The sequence below is a fragment of the Borostomias antarcticus genome, assembly GCF_949987555.1.
Source record: "Borostomias antarcticus genome assembly, chromosome: 9".
NCBI classification, from domain to species: domain Eukaryota; kingdom Metazoa; phylum Chordata; class Actinopteri; order Stomiiformes; family Stomiidae; genus Borostomias; species Borostomias antarcticus.
In genome coordinates, this window is record NC_140242.1 from 25,484,588 (window position 1) to 25,508,735 (window position 24,148).

General features: G+C 50.3%; 2 protein-coding genes across 2 annotated transcripts in view; both read left to right on the plus strand.

Annotated features, from left to right (window-relative positions):
- The window catches only part of LOC311313164 (plakophilin-4-like), a gene marked incomplete at its 5' end in the record, with an annotated part of 33,860 nt that extends 14,822 nt beyond the window's left edge, over window positions 1-19,038 (plus strand). Inside the window, 11 exons of the mRNA XM_084443233.1 lie at window positions 2,237-2,420; window positions 3,571-3,688; window positions 4,889-5,080; window positions 5,453-5,626; window positions 6,400-6,550; window positions 12,625-12,817; window positions 13,737-13,821; window positions 14,050-14,167; window positions 15,051-15,182; window positions 16,738-16,811; window positions 18,030-19,038. Coding sequence (XP_084299359.1) covers window positions 2,237-2,420; window positions 3,571-3,688; window positions 4,889-5,080; window positions 5,453-5,626; window positions 6,400-6,550; window positions 12,625-12,817; window positions 13,737-13,821; window positions 14,050-14,167; window positions 15,051-15,182; window positions 16,738-16,811; window positions 18,030-18,278 — 1,670 coding nt within the window. The 3' untranslated portion in view covers window positions 18,279-19,038. The remainder of the gene's footprint in view (window positions 1-2,236; window positions 2,421-3,570; window positions 3,689-4,888; window positions 5,081-5,452; window positions 5,627-6,399; window positions 6,551-12,624; window positions 12,818-13,736; window positions 13,822-14,049; window positions 14,168-15,050; window positions 15,183-16,737; window positions 16,812-18,029) is intronic.
- A 1,121-nt stretch (window positions 19,039-20,159) lies between these two features.
- dap1b (death associated protein 1b) lies at window positions 20,160-23,790 on the plus strand. Its single transcript, XM_084442804.1, has 4 exons — window positions 20,160-20,274; window positions 21,543-21,639; window positions 22,211-22,274; window positions 23,154-23,790. Exons 1-4 carry the CDS (start codon window positions 20,211-20,213, stop codon window positions 23,271-23,273), a joined length of 345 nt encoding a protein of 114 aa, XP_084298930.1. The 5' UTR covers window positions 20,160-20,210; the 3' UTR covers window positions 23,274-23,790.
- Window positions 23,791-24,148: the final 358 nt, after the last annotated feature.

The window sequence follows — 24,148 nt, forward strand, 5'->3', positions numbered from 1 at the left end:
TGCGTCGGGGCGAACGCCAGGGCCAGGCTAGTGGCTAGCCGTCTGTCCCAAATTGAGCTTCAGGTGACTGGAGACTGGACAGTTTCACTTCAAACGAGCTAACAGAGTCTTAGTACTACATTAAAGGCTCTCCTCCAGGGGAAGGGGGGGGGGGGGTGTTCAACAAACGGCCCGCCTGGGAAAGACAAACACTGAGGAGAGAGCTGAGGGGGGCGGACGCGCTGGCTCTCCATCACAGCTCAAAGACTTGACTGAATATAATCCCAGAGTGACGGCAGAGAGAGAGAGAGAGAGAGGGAGAGAGAGAGAGAGAGAGAGAGGAAGGGAGAGAGAGTGAGAGAGGGAGAGAGGAAGGGAGAGAGAGATAGAGGGAGAGAGAAAGAGAGAAGGAGAGAGGAAGGGAGAGAGAGAGGGAGGGAGAGAGAAGGAGAGAGAGAGCGAGAGAGAGAGAGAGAAGGGGAGAGAGAGAGGGAGAGATAGGGAGGGAGAGAGAGAGAGGGAGAGATAGGGAGGGAGAGGGAGAGAGAAGGGGAGAGAGAAGGGGAGAGAGAGAGAGGGAGAGATGGGGAGAGCGACAGAGAGAGGGAGGGAGAGAGAGAGGGAGAGAAAAGGGGAGAGAGAGAGGGGGAGAGAGAAGGGGAGAGAGAGAGGGAGAGATAGGGAGGGAGAGATAGGGAGGGAGAGAGAAGGGGAGAGAAAGGGAGAGAGGGAGAGATAGGGAGGGAGAGAGAGAGAGGGAGAGATAGGGAGAGAGAGAGAGACGTTAACGGCAGCGGGTAGGCAGGCTACGTGATGTCACCGCTGGCAGCGGCAGATAAGGAGGACGAGCCGCACGCCGAGCGGCGGCGGAGTTACGGATCCACCGGAACCCGGAGGAACCTGAAGATTTACGCTCCTCGTGATAGCGGCGGCCTCGTGGCGGTCACAGCCCTCCTGAGGAGGCGCCGACGGGCTCGGGGGTGACGAGGGGAACGCAGAGCTTCGGCAGGCTTCTCACTGGGGCCACGTTATCTTCTCTAGCCCTTTAATTGGAGGAGAGAGGAACTAGAAAGTGTGTGAGCCCCCCTGGACACGTTATGGTGGAAAGAGCAGAGCTCAAGGAACCTGCTAGGATTACATATGATCTCTCTCTCTCTCTCTCTCTCTCTCTCACACACACACACATGCACTCACACACGCACACACACGCAAACACATCATACGTGCGCACTCACGTACACCTCACTCTTTCTCTCTCTCTCTCTCTCTCTCCCTCTCTCTCTCTCTCTCTCTCTCTCTCACACACAGACACACACACAGGCAGGCACACACCCTAAAGAGATCACGTGGTCGGCAGGGTGTACGTAGACGTCGACCTGCCGCGCGTCTGCGGTCTCTAGCGTAGCTCCGGCCGGGGGCCGATCCATCCGGGGCCCGTCTCGCGTCGGGTTCAGCAGCGGCAGCGGTACCGTCCAAGGTTACCGCCGCCCTGCAGACGAGCAGCGCCGGCAGGACCTGCCGTCTAATCACATCAACGTGCTACATGCTACACGCTAACATGCTACACGCTAACAGCTAATCCTCAACAGATGCTGAATCAAAGTCTTCCCGCGCCGCCCGGCCAAATACCGCTGGTTCAGTGACCGCAAGTGCATTTCAAACCAAAATGAAATGATTACATGATACCGAATACACATTCTGTATCATTCATATTTCCTATGAAACGTTGAGCCAGGGCTGTGTGGCTCTTTTTCAGAGGCAGAAATCTTGCCTTGAGGGTATTCAGCTAAGATGGTATTTGATGTTTGCGCGTGTGAGTGTGTGATTGCGTGTTTGTGTGTGTGTGTGTGTGTGTGTGTGTGGGTGTGGGTGTTTGTGTGTGTTTGTGTGTGTCTGTGTGTGTGTGTGTGTGCATGTTTATGTGTGTGTGTGTGTGTGTGTGTGTCTGTGTGTGTGTGTGTGTGTGTGTGTGTGTGTTTGTGTGTGTGTGTGTGTGTGTGTGTGTGTTTGTGTGTACTGTATGTGCGTGTGTGTGCGCTGCTGAGCTATAAAAAGCCTGGGACTCTTGCAGCTCTCCAGGGCTAGACTAACTAAACATGACAGCTGACATAACCGGGGGTTGGCAAGCCTTTCTTTCTAACGCACGCACACTTTTGTGTGTGTGTGTGTGTGTGTGTGTGTGTGTGTGTGTGTGTGTGTGTGTGTGTGTGTGCGTACGTACGCACGCGCCTGTGTGTGTGGCGTTTGTCCTCCGCAGGGGTGCTGTGGAACCTGTCCTCTTGCGACCCGGTCAAGATGACAATCATTCGGGATGCCTTAACGACAATGACCAACACTGTTATTATCCCTCACTCCGGATGGAGCAGCTCCACCTTCGACGACGACCACAAGCTGAAGTTCCACTCCTCCCTGGTCCTGAGGAACACAACAGGCTGCCTGAGGTAAACATGGCAACCGTGTATCACACTAAAACGTGAAATAGAAGCGTCGGTCACACTGCCAAAACGGGTCAGTGCTACATTTTAGCCCTGCTCAAGCGTAGGAAATGCCCGTTTTAAAAAATACAATGGATTTCTATGTGACCAACACTTCTATTTCACGTTTTAGTGTGATACTGGGTTGAACAGGGATGCTGCGGCCACCCCCCCTGGTGGATGAATCACGCTACTGCAGTGCCTGTGCCTCTGTCCGCGGTCGCTTGGCCTGAAGCCCTCCAGCAAATGAAAAGTCTGTGTAGCGAAAAATCTGTGTTAAGATAGCGGTTTGAACTTTACGAGAGTGCGGTTACGTGCTGCGCGTGTCTATAAGTCTCTGTGGCGATAAAGTGGTGCAGAAAAGCTACGTTGCTAACAGCACCCTCTTGATCTCTGCTACTACCAGTAGAATCCGAATCAGTTTTATATGCCTGGGGAGGTTTTTACACACACTAGGAATTTGTTCGGGTCAGTGGGTGCAGAAGACGACATTAGACAGGGTGCAGGGACTAGACCGGACAGCGCAAACGACAGTGGAATACAAAATGGTGTGCGACGCGCGTGTATATAATACACACACACATATATACACAGCACGTATAATACCCAGGACGGGGTAAGTCCTGCGGCCTGTAGTTAGCGTAATCACACCGTTTTGTATTCGAGGGTGTTCGGTATTTCCAGCTCGACCGTGGCTCCCGGGAGGCTGCGCTGCTTTGAAGGTACCGGCGGTGGAGCCGGGGAGTCTAATTGGCGTCGGGCGGGCGGGGCCGTGCGCGAGCACGCCTGGTTACACCCTCGTTTAGCCAGCAATGCGTTCATAACGACATCACTCGGGCCACACACAGAGCACTCACACATTATGGACGGGTCAGCGCAAGTTAAAAAACAGAACAACAGTCACACAAACGCACTCGTTGAGCCGAGGGAACACACACTTGTTTGTGATTGTGATTGTGTTTAGTGTCTGGGATGGGCTTTGTGGTTGTTTTTGTGTGTGTCCGTGTACAGAATAGCCTATATATTGTGTGTGTGTGTGTGCGTGTGTGTGTGCGTTCGGCGTGCATGTGTGTGTGTGTGCGTGTGTGTGTGCGTGTGTGTGTGTGTGTTGTTTAAGGAACCTGAGCTCAGCGGGGGAGGAGGCCAGGAAACACATGCGCTCCTGTGAGGGGCTGGTGGACTCGCTGCTCTACGTCATCAAGGCCTGCGTCAACACATCCGACTTTGACAGCAAGGTGTGCACACACAGACACACACACACACACACACTCACACACATACACACACACACACTCTCACACACACACTCTAACACACACACACACACATTCTAACACACACACACACTCTCTCACACACACACACACTCTCTCTCATACACACACACACATACATACACACACACACACACTCTCTCACACACACACACACACACACACACACACATACTGTACATACACACACACACATACATACACACACACACACATACACACACACTCTCTCGCACACACACATACATACACACACACGCACACACACATACATACACACACACACACACACACACACACACACACATACATACACACACACACACACACATACATACACACACAGAGACTCTCACACACACACACACACACACACACACACACACACACACACACGCATACATACACACACACACACACATACATACACACACAGACGCACAGACAACACACATGTTCACACATACAGTATACTATGTACACACACACTGTAGGCCAATTGAAAAACATGCCGTAACGTCGTCTTAAATAAGAAATCCTATCTAGCCTGTAACTCCAGCCCAGGGGTGATTCTATTTGCTGTAGAGTATTTCCTAGTAGAATGGCCTATTTGTGTATGTAGTGATCTTGTGAACATATCCTTTTATCCGGGGGCATCAAACAGCGTGGAATTAATTCTGTCTGTCAGGGCGCAGATCTGCTCCCTCGTTACCGAACGTCTTCCATACCTGATTTACTCTGCTGCTCACACACAGGTACATTCAGCCGGATTAGTTAGCTGAGCGATTTATGTACAGTAGACTGATGAGTACTATCTCACTCCCTTCTCCTCTCTCTCTCTCTCTTCTCTGTGTCCTCTCTCTCTCTCTCTCCTGTTTACTCTAACTCTCCCATTCTCTCTATCCTTGTCCTACTTCCCCCTCTCCCTCTTTCTCTCCCTCCCTCTCTCTCTCTCTCTCCCTCCTCTCTCCCTCTCTCTCTCCCTCCTCTCTCTCCCTCTTTCTCTCCCTCCCTCTCTCTCTCTCTCTCTCCCTCCTCTCTCTCTCCCTCCTCTCTCCCTCTCTCCCTCCTCTCTCTCTCTCTCCCTCCTCTCTATCCCTCCTCTCTCTCTCTCCCTCCTCTCTCTCTCTCTCTCTCTCCCCCCCCCCCCTCCGTCTCCAGATTGTGGAGAACTGTATTTGCACTCTGAGGAACCTGTCGTACCGTCTGGAGCTGGAGCTGCCCCCCTCCCGGCTGCTGGGGGGTCAGGAGGGGGACGGCCTGCTGGGCAGCGAGTCGCCCAGCAAGGAGGACGACTCCAGCTGCTGGGGCCGCAAGAAGAAGAAGAAGAAGAAGGGCCTCCAGGAGGACCAGGTGAGCCCAGGAAAACGCTCGCCGTTCACAGCCAAGGCCAGGCGAGCTCAGGAAGACCCTCGGCTCAGGGAACAGTCGCCGTTCGCGTTCGAGGGTCTCGACCCGATTTGATTCGCCGAAACCCCACGACTACGCGATGACCGCATGCATCCCCTTCGGGCGGGATGGCCGGTGGCTTTCAGTGCTGCAGACTGTACAGTATAGTACAGTACAGTAGGCCCAACAGGACTGACCTTGACCTGAATGACATGACCTTGACATGACCTTGAACTCACAATTAAACCTTCTGGCTCTCCTGAGAGGAGAAGTGAGGAAGCAGTGAAATGCGTCATTTAAAACCATCTCCCTCTCCTCTCCGTTCTCTCTCCACAGTGGGACGGTGTGGGTCCCATCCCCGGCTTCTCCAAGTCCCCGAAGGGCGCGGAGATGTTGTGGCACCCGGCCGTGGTCAAGCCCTACCTGACCCTGCTGGCCGAGAGCTCCAACCCCGCCACGCTGGAGGGCTCGGCAGGATCCCTGCAGAACCTGTCTGCCGGCAACTGGAAGGTAGGGGGGAGGGTTGGCGTTGGTGTTGGGGAGGGCAGTGGGGGGGGGGGGCGGTGTCTGGAGGACACTGGGTGATCTCTTCTTGTCATGTGGGCTTCACCTGCCGGGGCAGCTGTGACTCAGGAGGGAGAGCGGGTCGTCTAAGGACCGCAGGGTCGATGGTTCGAATCCCGGCTCCTCCTGTCCACACATGGAAGTGTCCTCGGGCAAAGACACTGAACCCCGAATTGCTCCCAGTGAACAGGCTGGCGCCTCGCACGGCAGCTGCCACCATCGGTGTGTGAATGTGTGTGTGAATGGGTGAATGAGAGGCTGTTGTAAAGCGCTTAGGATAAAAGCCTAATCAGTAATCTGACAGACGAGTAGTTATTCAAATGTTGTGAAAGTGTAGCCTAAGTGATTTCAGCATGACACAACGTTTGGTAGGTGGAGTTTAAGGCCTGAACTCCATCGTTCAATCAATCAATCAACCAATCAGTCGATCAGTCTATCTCTCTTTTTTGTTCTAAAATGTTAAAAACAGAAACAGATAACACTGATACACAAAAACACACAAGATACGAGTCTAGAAGGATGTTCTGTTCCACAGATATCTGTGGAGGTTAAACTTGTGTGTGTGTGTGTTTGTGTAGTTTGAGATCTATGGAGGTTAAACTTGTTGTGTGTGTGTATGTGTGTCTGTGTAGTTTGATATCTGTGGAGGTTAAACTTGTTGTGTGTGTGTCTGTGTAGTTTGGTATCTGTGGTTAAACTTGTCGTGTGTGTGTGTGTAGTTCGCGGCGTACATCCGCGCGGCCGTGCGGAAGGAGAAGGGCCTGCCCATCCTGGTGGAGCTGCTGAGGATGGACAACGACCGCGTGGTCTGCTCCGTGGCCACCGCCCTCAGGAACATGGCTCTGGACGTCAGGAACAAGGAGCTCATAGGTGAGGGACGGACGCCCCCCTCTCCACGGGTCTGGGACAGGTCATGCAAACATCTGCTGTTCAAATACTGCCAATTCATTCAGTAACGACTTCCGCGATCAGGCGTCGCACCCATAGATATGCCCCGGCCATCTAACCTGGGCTAGCGTCTCATTTGCTGCTACGACCTGTCACTCTTTCAGTTTTAACCTGTCGATACGCCCTCAGGACACCAGCTTGGGTGGAGAAGTGGCACAGATTCTGTTATGTATGCGGAGCGCAGCGATTCAGCGTAATATTTGAGTCTGGAGAGACTACCAACATTCAAATAACATCTTCTTCAGTTATTGTCAGATTTCAAAGTATGACACATCATACGATACGATAACCTTTATTGATCATCAGGTGGGGAAATTTGGTTGTCACACAGCACAAGCAGGAAAGAGTAAACAAAAAAACATGCAGGACATGGCCGTGTACTGTTCTAAAAGAGACAATATAGAATCAAATAAATCCTATAAGAACAAGTGTCTCAATTCTCTAAAACTATCTGTGCTATAATAAATAGTCAATTATTAATCTAAAAATTGAAAATCATTTGAAAGCTTCAAGCTGCACTTTCCTCATCTGTGAAAAACTGAAAATACTGCTTGACATGAGGCACAAAACACCAGCACCTCTCACATACTGTGTGTCGATAACAAGACCAACTTCTACGCCTGTGTTGGGTAGCTGCTACACCGCGTTGAGTACTGAACATTCCTCCGCTGTATGTGATTGTGTGGGGATGAAAATGAAGATATGCGAAAGACCAAACGGAGCGTTGTAGCTACAGAGGAGCAGCGTGCTAGCCTGACTGAACTCCCGTTTCCTTTCTCTTCATCATTCAGACTAAACAGACGCCCGTTGCAGCCGTTTTCCAAGAAGGCCGTTGCCGAAGGTGTCCTCGGCGATTAGCTCCTCCCCTAACTAATCACCAGGCGCGCAGATTGGCTGGGGCAAGGGGGGGGCACTGCCCCCCCTGGTGGCCAGATGAGCAAACTGTCTGAAACTTGTCCAAAACATGTATTCTAGAGACTGGGTTTTTGGATGGGGGGGGGTGGGGGTGGGCTGGGACGCTGACTGGCCTGGTTGGAATTCCAACCAAGCGATCGCTCCGGACAAGAGCCTTTCCATCCCCTGAATCGCATTTCGAAAGTTTGAAAAATTCAGATTGAGGGGCTGGAGCCAGGCTAGCGGGCGTGCGCTCGGCAATCCGGCCCCTCAGTAATATATTCTCCTCACGTCACGCTCCAGATGTGCACCGGCCGCTCCTGAAATGAGCCTGTTTCAGGACAGACAGGTGGTGCCAAGCTGTGTGAACTGAACCGGGGGTTTCAGAGCTCCAGGGAGGCAGGCGGGTCCGGAGCCTGAGGCTGAGAGAGGGGAGCGTTGCTGGGGGGAAGAGGGAGCCGTGCGCTGGGGTCCTCCGGAGAGGCTGTTCTGGGGAGGGAGAAAGAGACAGGCAGACAGGCAGACAGACAGGCAGACAGGCAGACAGACCGACAGACAGACAGGCAGGCAGGCAGGCAGGCAGACAGGCAGGCAGGCAGGCAGGCAGGCAGGCAGACAGACAGACAGACAGACAGACAGACAGACAGAGATTGTGGAACTTCATAACCCCAGGGTCTATGTACTGTATATATTTAGACCTCCTTGGACAGCACTGCAATATCCTGCGAAGTGGCTCAGACTCTGTTATGCATGCGGAACACAGCGATTCAGTGTAATATTTGAGTCTGGAGAGAGACTACCAACATTCAAATAACAATATCTTCTTCAGTTATTGTCAGATTTCAAAGTATGACACATCATAAGATACAATAACCTTTATTGATCCCCGGGTGGGGAGATTTGGTTGTCACAGCACAAGCAGGAAAGAGTAAACAAAAAAACGAAACAAAACATGCAGGACATGGCAGTGTACTGTTCTAAAAGAGACAATATAGAATCAAATAAATCCTATAAGAACAAGGGTCTCAATCCTCTAAAACTATCTGTGCTATAATAAATAGTCAATTAGGAATCTAAAAATTAAAAATCATTTGAAAGCTTCAAGCTGCACTTTCCTCATCTGTGAAAAACTGAAAATAGACTTTGCTTGACATGAAGCACAAAACACCAGCACCTCTCACATACTGTGTGTCGATAACAAGACCAACTTCTACGCCTGTGTTGGGTAGCTGCTACACCGCGTTGAGTACTGAACATTCCTCCGCTGTATGTGATAGTGTGGGGATGAAAATGAAGATATGCGAAAGACCAAACGGAGCGTTGTAGCTACAGAGGAGCAGCGTGCTAGCCTGACTGAACTCCCGTTTCCTTTCTCTTCATCATTCAGACTAAACAGACGCCCGTTGCAGCCGTTTTCCAAGACGGCCGTTGCCGAAGGTGTCCTCGGCGATTAGCTCCTCCCCTAACTAATCACCAGGCGCGCAGATTGGCTGGGGCAAGGGGGGGGCACTGCCCCCCCTGGTGGCCAGATGAGCAAACTGTCTGAAACTTGTCCAAAACATGTATTGTAGAGACTGGGTTTTTTGATGGGGGGGGGTGGGGGTGGGCTGGGACGCTGACTGGCCTGGTTGGAATTCCAACCAAGCGATCGCTCCGGACAAGAGCCTTTCCATCCCCTGAATCGCATTTCAAAAGTTTGAAAAATTCAGATTGAGGGGCTGGAGCCAAGCTAGCGGCCGTGCGCTCGGCAATCCGGCCCCTCAGTAATATATTCTCCTCACGTCACGCTCCAGATGTGCACCGGCCGCTCCTGAAATGAGCCTGTTTCAGGACAGACAGGTGGTGCCGAGCTGTGTGAACTGAACCGGGGGTTTCAGAGCTCCAGGGAGGCAGGCGGGTCCGGAGCCTGAGGCTGAGAGAGGGGAGCGTTGCTGGGGGGAAGAGGGAGCCGTGCGCTGGGGTCCTCCGGAGAGGCTGTTCTGGGGAGGGAGAAAGAGACAGGCAGACAGACAGACAGACAGACAGGCAGACAGACAGACAGACAGGCAGACAGGCAGACAGGCAGACAGACAGACAGACAGACAGGCAGACAGACAGACAGGCAGACAGGCAGACAGACAGACAGACAGACGGACAGACAGGCAGGCAGGCAGACAGGCAGACAGACAGACAGACAGAAAGACAGGCAGACAGACAGACAGGCAGGCAGACAGGCAGGCAGACCGGCAGGCAGACAGACGGGCAGACAGACAGGCAGGCAGACAGGCAGGCAGACAGACAGACAGACGGGCAGACCGACAGACAGACAGGCAGGCAGGCAGGCAGACAGACAGACAGCAGACAGACAGACAGACAGACAGAGATTGTGGAACTTCGTAACCCCAGGGTCTATGTACTGTATATATTTAGACCTCCTTGGACGGCACTGCAATATCCTGCGATGTGGCTCAGACTCTGTTATGCATGCGGAACACAGCGATTCAGTGTAATATTTGAGTCTGGAGAGAGACTAACAACATTCAAATAACAATATCTTCTTCAGTTATTGTCAGATTTCAAAGTATGACACATCATAAGATACAATAACCTTTATTGATCCCCGGGTGGGGAGATTTGGTTGTCACAGCACAAGCAGGAAAGAGTAAACAAAAAAACGAAACAAAACATGCAGGACATGGCAGTGTACTGTTCTAAAAGAGACAATATAGAATCAAATAAATCCTATAAGAACAAGTGTCTCAATCCTCTAAAACTATCTGTGCTATAATAAATAGTCAATTAGGAATCTAAAAATTAAAAATCATTTGAAAGCTTCAAGCTGCACTTTCCTCATCTGTGAAAAACTGAAAATAGACTTTGCTTGACATGAAGCACAAAACACCAGCACCTCTCACATACTGTGTGTCGATAACAAGACCAACTTCTACGCCTGTGTTGGGTAGCTGCTACACCGCGTTGAGTACTGAACATTCCTCCGCTGTATGTGATAGTGTGGGGATGAAAATGAAGATATGCGAAAGACCAAACGGAGCGTTGTAGCTACAGAGGAGCAGCGTGCTAGCCTGACTGAACTCCCGTTTCCTTTCTCTTCATCATTCAGACTAAACAGACGCCCGTTGCAGCCGTTTTCCAAGACGGCCGTTGCCGAAGGTGTCCTCGGCGATTAGCTCCTCCCCTAACTAATCACCAGGCGCGCAGATTGGCTGGGGCAAGGGGGGGGCACTGCCCCCCCCTGGTGGCCAGATGAGCAAACTGTCTGAAACTTGTCCAAAACATGTATTCTAGAGACTGGGTTTTTTGATGAGGGGGATGGGGGGGGGGGGGGGTGGTGGGCTGGGATGCTGACTGGCCTGGTTGGAATTCCAACCAAGAGATCGCTCCGGACAAGAGCCTTTCCATCCCTTGAATCGCATTTCAAAAGTTTGAAAAATGCAGGCTAGCGGGCGTGCGCTCGGCATTCCATCCCCTCAGTAATATATTCTCCCCACGTCACGCTCCAGATGTACACCGGCCGCTCCTGAAATGAGCCTGTTTCAGGACAGACAGGTGGTGCCGAGCTGTGTGGACTGAACCGGGGGTTTCAGAGCTCCAGGGAGGCAGGCGGGTCCGGGGCCTGAGGCTGAGAGAGGGGAGCGTTGCTGGGGGGAAGAGGGAGCCGTGCGCTGGGGTCCTCCGGAGAGGCTGTTCTGGGGAGGGAGAGAGAGACAGGCAGGCAGGCAGGCAGACAGGCAGGCAGACAGGCAGGCAGACAGACAGACAGACAGACAGACAGGCAGGCAGACAGGCAGGCAGGCAGGCAGGCAGGCAGGCAGGCAGACAGACAGACAGACAGACAGACAGACAGGCAGACAGACAGACAGACAGGCAGACAGACAGACAGACAGACAGACAGACAAACACAGACAGACAAGCAGACAGACAAGCAGACAGACAGACAGGCAGGCAGACAGACAGACAGACAGACAGACAGACAGACACAGACAGACAGAAAGAGATTGTGGAACTTCATAACCCCAGGGTCTATGTACTGTATATATTTAGACCCCCTTGGACGGCACTGCAATATCCTCTCTGGAAGACAGGAGGCCGACGACATCATCGCGACTCCAGCCGAAGCAACGAGTTGCCAGCCACGTAAAAAAGTACACGCTGTTCTTCAGCTCTGGAGGGAGGCACAGAGACCATGCGTTATGTAACACACGTGTTTCAAAATATGCACTGAATGTCTCTGTGTGTGTCTCTATCACTCTCTATCCTCTTTCTATCTCTCTTTCTCTCTCTATTCCACTCTCTTTCTCTCTCCCCCCTCTCCCTCTCTCTCCTCTCACTCTCTCTCCTCTCGATCACTCTCTCCCCCTCTCTCTCTCTCTCTCTCACTCTCTCCCACCCCTTCTCCCCCTCCCTCTCCCTCTCTCTCCCCCCTCTCTCTCACTCCCCCCCCCCTCTCCCTCCCCCTCCCTCTCTCTCTCTCCCTCTCTCTCTCCCCTTCTCTCCCTCTCTCCCTCTCCCCCTCTCTCTCTCCCTCCCTCTCTCCCTCTCTCTCCCTCTCTCTCCCCCCTCTCTCTCACTCTCCCCCCCGCTCTCCCCCTCCCTCCCTCTCCCCCTCTCTCTCTCCCTCCCTCTCTCTCTCTCTCTCTCTCTCTCTCTCACGTGGCTGCTGCCCACAGGGCAGTTAGACAGAGCTGGATTCCATGGTAATAAGCCTCATATGCTGCCCAGTATGCTGACTGAGAGTCCCTCCGTCTGCCGGCTTCATCGGAACGACAGGACAATCCTCCAGGCTGGGCGAAAGCAAACACGCGGGGACTTATTAAAGCAGCCAGGGCGGCACGGGGATCTGCGCCAAACAAACCATCTACGCCCGCGCGCGAACAATAGCACGCCGATATCCACCTCTCTCTCTCCCCCTTTCTCTGTGTGTCTTTCTCTCTCCATCCCTCTCTCTCTCTCCGCTCCCCGAGATGGATGGATAGAGACGATAGGAGTGGAACCACTAACTAACCCTTTCCTCCATCTCTCCCACCATCCCCTCCCTCTCTCTCTCTCTCCCTCTCTTTCTCCATCTCTCCCATCTCCCTCTCCATCTCCCTCTCCCTCCTCAGGGAAGTACGCCATGAGGGACCTGGTGAACCGGCTCCCGGGGGGGAGCACCACCCTGCTGTCGGACGAGACGGTGGCGGCCATCTGCTGCACGCTGCACGAGGTGACCAGCAGGAACATGGAGAACGCCAAGGCGCTGGCCGACACCGGGGGCGTGGAGAAGCTGGTCAACATCACCAAGGGCCGCGGAGAGAGGTGCGCTGCCCACAGGGAGCCGGGCACCGGGGAGGACAGGATAGGAAGTAGACCGGACAGGAAGTGGGCATGGAGGACAGGACAGGAAGTAGACAGGACAGGAAGTAGGCAAGGAGGAGGACAGGACTGGAAGTAGGTGTAGAGAGGGACAGGACAGGAAGTAGACATAGAGAGGGACAGGACAGGAAGTAGGCATAGAGAGGGACAGGACAGGAAGTAGACGTAGAGGAGGACAGGACAGGAAGTAGGCATAGAGAGGGACAGGACAGGAAGTAAGCGTAGAGGAGGTCAGGACAGGAAGTTGGCACAGAAGACAGGACAGGAAGTAAGCGTAGAGAAGGACAGGACACGAAGTAGGCATAGCGAAGGACAGCACGCAATAGAAAAGAGTAGAATATGTTAGGAAAGGGTAGGATCCATGAGGTTATAAAAGATCTCTACAGTCCATTATAAAATGCTGATTGTTCTCTGTGCTGTGCCAGAACCCAATACCCTGACACACAAACAAACACACACACATGAGCGCGCGCACACACGGTTGGCGCCAGGAGCCTGCAGAGTTGCTGTGCCAAGGTCCCACCTCCCAGTGGAATGCTAGCTATTTCTTGTGTGCCTGGTGCTTCTGAGTACACCGTCAGAGCGGTGAGCTCTGACAGAAGTGGCCAAACAGACCAGGCAAAGCTACAAACGATGCCAGCTACGCTAGCTTATCAAATGAAGGCATTAGTAGGACTCGTGCGTGCGCTCTGGTTATAACATGAGCCGTGTGTGTGTCTGTCTCATACTCTGGTTATAACATGAGGCGTGTGTGTGTGTGCGTGTGTGTGTGTGTGTGTGTGTGTGTGTGTGTGTGTGTGTGTGTGTGTGTGTGTGTGTGTGTGTGTGTGTGTGTGTGTGTGCGCGTGTGTGTGTGTCCCAGGTACTCGATGAAGGTGGTGAAAGCAGCAGCTCAGGTGTTGAACACACTATGGCAGTACAAAGACCTACGCACCATCTATAAGAAGGTGAGCGTGTGTGTGTATGTATGATAATGTGTGTGTGTGTAAGTGTGCCTGAGTATGTGTGTGCGTGTGTGTGTGCGTGTGAGAATGTGTGTGTGTGTGTGTGTGTGTGTGTGTGTGTGTGTGTGTGTGTGTGAGTATGTGTGTGTGTGTGATGCTGGAAGGGAGCGTTTGTTTATCCACGCCTTCGTCATTCGCTCGGCTCTGACCGTCTCCCTCGCCCCCTCGCAGGACGGCTGGAACCAAAACCACTTCCTGACCCCCGTGTCGACGCTGGAACGGGACCGGTTCAAGTCCCAGCCCACACTGCCCACCAGCACTATCCAGATGTCGCCGGTCAACCAGTCGGGTAGGTGGGCACAGATGTAGAGCTGTATATAACTCAGGAGGTAGAGCTGTATATAACTCAGGAGGTAGAGCTGTATAACTCAGGAGGTAGATCTGTATATAACTCAGGAGGTAGAGCTGTATATAACTCAGGAGGTAGAGCTGTATAACTCAGGAGGTAGATCTGTATATAACTCAGGAGGTAGAGCTGTATAACTCAGGAGGTAGAGCTGTATAACTCAGGAGGTAGAGCTGTATAACTCAGGAGGTAGAGCTGTATATAACTCAGGAGGTAGAGCTGTATAACTCAGGAGGTAGAGCTGTATAACTCAGGAGGTAGAGCTGTATATAACAGGAGGTAGAGCTGTATATAACTCAGGAGGTAGAGCTGTATAACTCAGGAGGTAGAGCTGTATAACTCAGGAGGTAGAGCTGTATAACTCAGGAAGTAGAGCAGGTTGTCCAATGACCGCAGGGTCGGCGGTTCGAATCCTGAAGCCCTCTGTGACTCCTCCTCCTGCATGGCCTAAAATGCAGGAGGAATAGTGGCCTTTTTTTCATATTACAAAAATGTAAGTTTCTACGTAATATAACAGACACCAGGTTTAGTGAACAGTTCTGAATCTTTGAGGCACTTTTTCTCTGCTTAGTGATTCCAGGTGTACCAACATTCACAGAAGCATATCTGTGAATCAAATATTTGCAGATTTCAATGCAAGGCACATCATTTGAAAGCTTACAATTTACACTTTCATAATCTGTATAAAAAAAAAAATAATAATATTTTATTTTTTTTAAACGTAAAAATGTCCTTGCCCTACTTAAGGACCAAAATACTGGACTCTGTCACACACGTGCTGGTTCTGCCGGTTCTAACGGCCTCTGTTCTTCTCTGTTCTCCTCAGCGGGCAGCGCCACCTCCTCTCCCGCCATGCTGGGCATCAAAGAGCAGCGCTCCGACTACCAGAGGGCCCCGTCCACTATGCAGTTTTATACCTACCAAGGGGACAACAACGTACATAAGAGCCAGTATTCAGGTGGGTGGGGGTCCCTACCGTTCGCCGTTCACAGAGACGCCTGAGTGTGTGTGTGTGCGTGTGTGAGTGGAGTGTGTCTGCGTGGTACACCGTGTGCAGCAGACGCTAGTCAGACCGCGCCGCCCCCCCCTCTTCAGGGCTTCTCTGGGCTGGGGGGCGGGGGGGGGGGGGGGGGGCAGTGGAGGTTTTAATCCGTTTGATCCCTCGCCACCTCATTCAGAAAAGCACATTCCATGCCCCCCCTCTCTACCCAGCTAGCACCACCACACCCGCCTCTCTCCCCTCTCACCCCCCCCCCCCACCATCACCACACTGCACCCCTCATCCTACCCCCTCTCTGCCCCTCTCTGCCCCCTCTCTCCTCTGTCCCGGTCTCATGGGGGACTGCTGGCTCTCACAGTCGGCTCTCATCACAAGAGCTCTCCAACCCTCTCTCTCTGGCATTGGAAGTGCTTGATTGCCCCCCGGTCCGTCTGGGGTTGAGAAGCTCTCAGCTGGAAACCCGCTACAAAGCTGTCATTGGACGAGGAGGAGGGGGCAGGCTGGCAGAGGGGCAGGGGCAGACAGACCAGTGCCAGGTTGGGCGCCCTCCTCCCCAGGCCTCACTGGGGCGCTGCCTGTCTGTCTGAACGCCTGTCTGTCTGAACACCTGTCTGTCTGAACACCTGTCTGTCTGAACGCCTGTCTGTCTGAACGCCTGTCTGTCTGAATGCCTGCCTGTCTGTCTGAACGCCTGTCTGTCTGAACACCTGTCTGTCTGAACGCCTGTCTGTCTGAACGCCTGCCTGTCTGTCTGAACGCCTGTCTGTCTGAACACCTGTCTGTCTGAACGCCTGTCTGTCTGAATGCCTGCCTTCCTGTCTGAACACCTGTCTGTCTGAACGCCTGCCTGTCTGTCTGAACATCTGTCTGTCTGAACGCCTGTCTGTCTGAACACCTGTCTGTCTGAACGCCTGCCTGTCTGTCTGAACGCCTGCCTGTCTGTCTGTCTGAACACCTGTCTGTCTGAACGCCTGCCTGTCTGAACGCCTGTCTCCCTCCCCGCCTGCTGCCAACCCCCCCACCCCGGCCCCGTCCACCCATAAGAACCCAGAGAACCTAGTGGAAAATCAGTATTGTGCTGGTTAGGCGAATCTGCCAAGGAAAAGTCCGTCCCCAGGGGGCTTTGCAAACAATAACAGTCTGACGGCTCGGCGGCCGCCTGTGTGTTACGGTTTCACTCCTGCATTATCTTTATAGACACAGGCCCTGCCCTAAAGGGAGGCGTGGGAGTCGTAATATTACTGTAACGCGCTAGCTACTTAATCGAGTTCAAACAGCCCTTCCCGTCGATAATGCGCCGTGGCTCAGGAGGCAGAGCGGGCCGTTTTATGCCGCAGCTTAGATGCAAGGTTATCAATATGGAATTTAAAAGTAAGTTTATCATCGAGCCACACATGAATGAGAGGCCGCTGTAAAGCGCTTGGGATAAAAGCGCTATATAAGCGCAGTCTGTTTACTTGTTGATTTAGCGTGTAACTGCAAAGCTCATGTTTGTGCGCGCCTCTGGTTCCAGGGTCCGGGAAGCCTTCGCCGTACTACATCAGCTCCTACTCCTCCCCGACCAGAGAGGACCCCCGGAGAGCGCAGGTAAGCGTGGTGGGGGGGGGGGGGGGGGGCTCGCTCTGTCCTCCTGGCCTCCGTCCTCCGTCTCCTCTGGCCCGGGCGGAGGGGGGGGGGTGGCGCCCAGATGCTACACTGACCCAGGGAGACGGAGGCGGGCGTGTCCCGGTGTGGGGGGGTGGGTGTGAGAGAGAGAGAGACAGAGAGAGAGAGGGGCCAGGGGCCTCAGCCATTGTTCGAGCCAGAGTGGATAGTGTCACTCACTCAGATGAGAGAGAGAGAGAGAGAGAGAGAGAGAGAGGAAGGGGGAAACAGAGAGAGGGTGAGAGAGAGAGAGAGAGAGAGAGAGAGAGAGAAAGGGGGAGGGGGAAACGGAGAGAGAGAGAGAAAGGGGGAGGGGGAAACGGAGAGAGAGAGAGAGAGAGAGAGAGGGGGAAACAGAGAGAGGGTGAGAGAGAGAGGGGGGAGGGGGAAACAGAGAGAGAGTGAGAGAGAGGGGGGAGGGGGAAACAGAGAGAGGGTGAGAGAGAGAGATAGAGAGAGAGGGTGAGAGAGAGAGAGAGAGAGGAAGGGGGGAAACCGAGAGAGAGTGAGAGAGTGAGAGAGAGAGAGAGAGAGGGGGAAATAGAGAGAGAGTGAGTATGTAAAATAGCTCTGTGCCCTCAACCGTGTCTCCGACAGACCAGTTAACAGGGAGGTGTTGTCAGGACTGTGAACAGATGAGTGAATGTTTCTGCCTCACTGCCCGGCCACCAGAGACGGACTGGGCTTTGGAACCTAGAATTTCAAACTGACAAATGTGTATAATTCTTTTGTCCATATGCATACTGCTCAAGTATGATTGGCTTAAAGGATTAGTTTGGTATTTAGCATCATGAGCCCTGTTATAAGGGTATTTAGCATCATAAGCCCGTTATAAGGTTATTTAAAATCATATACAATAGTCCATATAAAAATGTTGATAGACTTTGCACTCGAGATATTAGTGCTTATTGCTCATGTCACAGCTAAATGACAGCCAACTATCCTAATGGATCTCTATGGGCATACTGTATATATGCCCATAGAAATCCATTGTGTACATTGTGAACTTGGCGTGCAGTCTGTCAAAAGGTTTATATATAACCTCATAACAGGGTTTATGATGAATGAATAAAATCCTTTAACCATGACTCAGAGGCTTGTATTAAAGAATATGATCAAAGATGACATAATTTGTGACGTGTTGATGCGTTGTTGATACAGCAGCACGTGTACTACTCCGAGGAGCCGGGCCGGAGGAGCTACGACACCTACAGGATGTACCTGCAGTCTCCGCGCGCCTACGACGAGCCCTACCTGGACGAGATCATCACCTACCCCCCCACGGCCGACTACGCCAGCCAGCCCCACGGACTCAAATCCACCACCAACTACGTGGACTTCTACTCCACCACGCGCAGGCCTTCCTACCGGGCGGAGCAATACCCGGGCTCCCCAGACTCCTGGGTATAGGCCCCTCCCCCCAGACTCCTGGGTATAGGCCCCTCCCCCCACCGCCAGACGCTGGTCCAGAGCCAGTTTCCAAACAGTCTCACTGGCGGTTAAAAAGTTTGAGGGGGGGATCCTAGGCCTGGTTCTGTGGTGGGGTAACTAGACCCTTGGAGCAGGGATGGGGGGAGGTGGATCCACTGATGAACTGATGAACTTGTTCCATGAACTTTTATTTGTGTTTGTTTGTGAAGTGAATATGAATGTGAGGGGTCCAAGCGAGCGACCGAGAGAAAGGGCAGATGGGAAAGAGGGATGTGAACCAAAGAAGGAAGTCAAGGAATGTTTTTTTTTTGAAGACGGAATCATGCGATGGTGAGTCGTGTTGGCGGGCGGACACTGGACACTACTGGACACTACTGGGAGACGGCCAGAGTCCTGCTCTGTCTAGATGTTAGTTTTTCCTTTTTAAAACCCGTAGCTGTTGGTAGCATGGAGATGGTGTGAGTCATGTGCTGGAAGGTTTGCGGTAAAGAGTGATGATGGGGAATGTGTATGTGTACGTGCGGTAGGCCAAAATGGATCATCATGAACTCATATCTGTAAAAATAAAAAATAATAATAATAGTAAATCTTATGATGTTAGCTTGTACAGAGGGATCAAATTGTATTCGTACTTAAATGTTGAAATTGTGTATGCCATGGAGTCTTGTACATTTCCTTCATTTTATTGTAAATAGGAAAACAAAACGCCACCTGGTTGACACTCATCAGCACTGGTCCAAACGTGTGCCATGTTAAAGATCTCTATAGAAATAGAAATATATGAAGAAATGATGACTTGTGGGAAAAGATGGCATCGTGACACAAACATGAAAATATATAATAAAAGTTCACTTTTGTTTTTTAAATGAATTGTGTATTGATGACATTCACTTAATGATGCAGATTATTAATTAATAGTAAGCTAGTCTCAACGCCAGACCCATAAGAGTTATTTCGCTGATACACTATGCAATCTATGCTAGTGCTAACTACTCTACTGCATGCTGCAGATCTCTCTATGGGTCTGGGTCACTTCATGCAAAAATCTGGTGTTCAAATCCAGGAAATTCACTGGTAGCGCCAGAATCCTGGCGACACCAATCAGTAACGACTTTCGCGATTAGGCGTTCCCACCCATAGATATGCCCCGCCCGTCTAACCTGGACTGGCGTCTCTCATTTGCTGCTACGACCTGTCACTCTTTCAATTTTAACCCGTTGATACGCCCTCAGGACGCCGGTTTGGGCGGCGAAGTGGCACAGATTATGCGGAGCGCAGTGATTCAACGTAATATTTGTCTGGAGAGAGACTAGTGACTTTATTTTTTCATCCCGTCCCCCGCTGCTCATGATGACGATGGTGCCGATTTCTATGGATCCCAACAGAAATAAAGTTCGGGTCCACGAGCAGCTCTACAACTCTCCCGTTCTCGTCTTGTTCACCATTCTTCCATCACATTGCTCCATGTTTGTTTTGTTTTTTTGCTTGAAAATCTCATTGAATAATCAATAGGTCATTCTCTATATCTATTATTATGAGCACCCAGATTCCACGCCCTCAGTGGAGTCCCTCATCCACCGCCCTTCACAGATCTGAAAACAGCTGGATAGACTGGGGTCGCCCTGGTGTTATAGGTCGTATGGTATTTGTACACCCATCCGGTTCTAAGAGATCTGCACACAAGAGGAGGGGAGGGAGGTTTTACCACTTTGCGGACGTGCTGTGCGCGCTGATCTACAACGAGTTTGGATAGATTCGTGTTGGTCGTTTTTATGTGGATTAGGCCGGTCCTTACAGACGCGCTCTGCTTCCTACACTAACTAAACAAGACGTCATTCTCTCGGCGTTATAAAGACGACAGTGGGCGTAGTTGCTACTTGTGTTTTGCTATTGTTGAAGTTGAAGTTCAAAATGGTGCAAGTATCCAAATCTGGAGTAGAACCCCATTTACTGAAAGCTGGCCATCCTCCTGCAGGTAGGCTATTCTGTGCATTTTAACATCTAAAAACGTATTTCAGTCAAATGCAACTTTGTCTTGTTGAATGTTTATGGTTGAGGGGATGCTGTTTAACATTGCCTAAACCATAAACATACTGCGTACGTATTCAAGGCATGGTGCAACAATGTTTTGAGATGTTTATGAACTAATTTTCCCCGGAGAATGCAAACATTTGATACATTGCTGGGAGTGCACGGTCAACCGTGGCCGTGTGCAAAACAAAACAAATGCAGTCTGAAACCGGAGAATCGAGCAATTGTTTAATGTAATGTGATTGCGCTCATCATTTGACCAATAATACTGCTATGATTAATAATAGTATATGATTAAATACGATGCTGATATCTCTGTGGATCCAGGCGTGAAGAGTCGAGTGGTAAGTCTTTTGTGCAGCCATGGTGGTACAGGCTGTGCTCAACAGAGCTGGTGGGAAGCTGGCCAAACGGCTCTGTTCAATCAACCTTCTTTTACAATGAGTTCTCCCAACATTTTTATTCTCCCGATGGAGGATCGTCAATCATAAACCGCGATCACGGTTCAACGCATTAATCTTTATAAAACCAATTAAAAAGTTGTTTTTTTGTTTGTTTTTTACATTAATTCAACGATCCATTCATTTTAAATGAAGGCTACCCAGAATTAACCCCAAATAGTGACATAGCTACAGATCAAGAGGCGTTTGATGAGTGTAGACTGTATTTTATATCTGTGCAGTGTTGTTTTCAGCGCTCGTGCAGTTCCCTCATGAGCACACCGTGTTCTAGCCGTGTACTTGAGAGAAAAGGCACGGGTCATCGTGTGTATACAAGCTTTCCCTCTAGAAAACGGTGAGCAGGAAAAGGATGTGGGTTTGGTAACATCTCTGAATACAACTGCGTTTTGGTGGCAGATGAGTACAGTTAAAACCCTTTACTGTACTCTGCTCTCCCTGCAACAGAGCAGATCAGTCTGCCTGTTGCTCTCCAATGCCGACACGCCCACATGAACGAACTTGATGAACCGGTGGAGCCGGTGGGAGAACATTGGTGTAGTTGTTGATGTACATTAACATCGTGTATCTCATGTTATCAATTACTATACAAGGCCTTTATTTTTTTCATCCCCAGCACAAATACTATCATCTTAACACTATAGATTGGTGGTACTTGTGTGATTTATAAATTGTGTATTGCAGTGTGTCTGTAAAGAGTCGTGACTGTACACTGTGAGACGAAATAAAGAATGAACGTGTTCCCGTTTCCCAGTGAAGGCCGGGGGCAAGCGTGTGGTGAAGAGGAGCTGGGACGAGAACCCTGGACATGGGAACCCCGAGAAGGAGACCAGGAGGCCCGATAAGCCCAGGTCTGTAGTGGGACGGCGCATCACAACACAATAACATTAACACTACGTTACATTATCACTTTACTGTCTGAGAATTAGACTCATTCGTCAACCTGCACCCGCAGGATCAGTACATCAGGATGTTTTGAAATGGTCTCAGCCACCGTACCATCTTCAGCTTGTAGCAGGAGTTGTAACTGGACCAATTGCAATGTTGCCCGTGAGGTCTTGTGATCTGCCTGGGCTTGCACTGTGTCAGTAAATATGTCTTAGAAATCATGAAATAGGGGCTACAAGGCACTCTCTTTAAAATTAAAATGCCTTTATTAACATGGCATGGTCATAGTAGACTTAGAAACTTGTTTTTTTTACTCTCAGCAAAGCTTTATGCAAAAACGCGTCAGAGTTTCTAAGTCAACTGTACTATGACCATGCCATGTTAATTAAGGTGTTTAAAGACATTACATTAGAGCCTTTCTTGTGATTTATATGTCTACATATCTGCATCCAACGAGCTGGAACAAACTGATTTCGAGATCAGGAAGCACCGTTATACCCAAACATTTTTAGTAAATATGTCTTGTTGTTGTAGGTCTCTGGCCACCGCTAACAGGATGCAACAAGTCAGTATCCTCATGGCTGGAACGCTGGAAAAGGTAAGGGTTAAGAAATATTGGGCTTGGATCGGTGTTTACTAGCTGTGTTGTGGCCATAAGACACAAATAAAAACACTTTTCGTTCAGTGTAATGTTCAAATTGCCTTCTCCGCTTTGTTTGCTTGGGCTCAGGGGTGTAACGGTGACTATAAAATGGTAAATGGACTGCACTTATATAGCGCTTTTCCACCTTAGCGGCACTCAAAGCGCTTTACAATGGCCTCTCATTCACCCATTCACACACACTTACACACCAATGGTGGTAGCTGCCATGCAAGGTGCTAACCTGCTCATTGGGAGCAATTTGGGGTTGGGTGTCTTGCTCAAGGACACTTCGACATGTGGACAGTCAGAGCTGGGATTCGAACCACTGACCCTTCGATCATTGAACGACCCGCTCTACCAACTGAGCTACAGCCGCCCCTAAAAAGTGGCTATAATCTGACTACAGAAGTGGCTATATAAAAGTGGCTATACTCTGACTACAGAAGTGTGTATACTCTGACTAAAGAGGTGGGTGTACTCTGACTAAAGAAGTGGGTATACTTTGACTAAAGTGGCGTCTACTCTGACTAAAGAAGTGGGTATACTGTAACTAAAGAGGTAGGTATACTGTCTAAAGAAATGGGTGCACTCTGACTAAATAAGTGTGTATACTCTGACTAAAGAAGTGGGTGTACTCTGACTAAAGAAGTGGGTATACTGTAACAGAAGTGTTAGTTTTTACATTAGTAGCGTTTAAAAAAAAAAAAAAAAAGAAGTGGGTATACTGTAGGTCCATGGATAAAGGAAGTGAATATAGAACTTTTGTTGGCCACAAAACCATGGCCGATGATGGAATCCATTTTGTAAATATGATTCTCCTTTCCTGTTGTGTAGTTGGGCCATGAATTCCCAGAGACCCCGGTGAGCGTGAGGCACAGCCGACTGCGCCCTGCGGTGGAGAAGGCTCACTCACCGCCCAAAACCTTCCAGATCCAGCAGCCGCGCAAGTGTTGAACCGGCCTGCGACCCGGAGGGGCGGGCGTGAAGTCGACTGTGAAAGACAAACAGTGAAAGACAAACAGGAAGTGTTACACGCATGGGTGGACCAACATACGTAGGTTGTCAGTGAAAGAGTTCATGTTGATTAACAGTCTTAAGGTTGCCGGCGAGAATTCATGTTTAACAGTCTTAAATTACGTAGAACCGATTCCAAGCTTTCGTCAAGCTATGAATTGGTCACAATTTATGAACGTGCTACTTTTTGATAAAAAGGTTGAGCTTTGCAGGGATATTGGCTTTTTTCTGCTCATAGCCAATCAGCATTTATTGTACTTTTTTTATACATATTTGTATGAGACCCTGTAATCTGAAGTGGATTAATGGGATGTGGGCAGTGTGTTCGAAGTGGGCAGTGTGTTCGAAGTAAGTTGTATAAGATGGGGAATAAGGTTTATAACTTTGACTGTTATGAAAATCAATGTTTCATAAAGAGAATCTTGACACTTGTTAATCTTGGCACTTAATAAAACTGCATGGCATTATATAATGGTTCTAATTTGTTTCATTTTCCAACATTAAAACAAATGTCACGCTGACATTTTTATAATGGCCACAAGGTGGCAGCAAGAGCATCTTGTATCAGCTTGATGGAGAGCGTCATGTCTCAATCAATCATCTGAACATCACTATTCAGACTTGTCTGTGATACACTTGACATGCATTGAGTATACATGCATTGAGTATACTATTTTACCTTAATCAAACCTTACTTGCGTATGATTCATTGGTTTGAGATTCCTTTATCAATGGTAAATGGACTGCACTTATATAGTGCTTTTTCCAAAGCGCTTTACAATTGCCTCTTATTCACACATTCTCACAGCAATGGC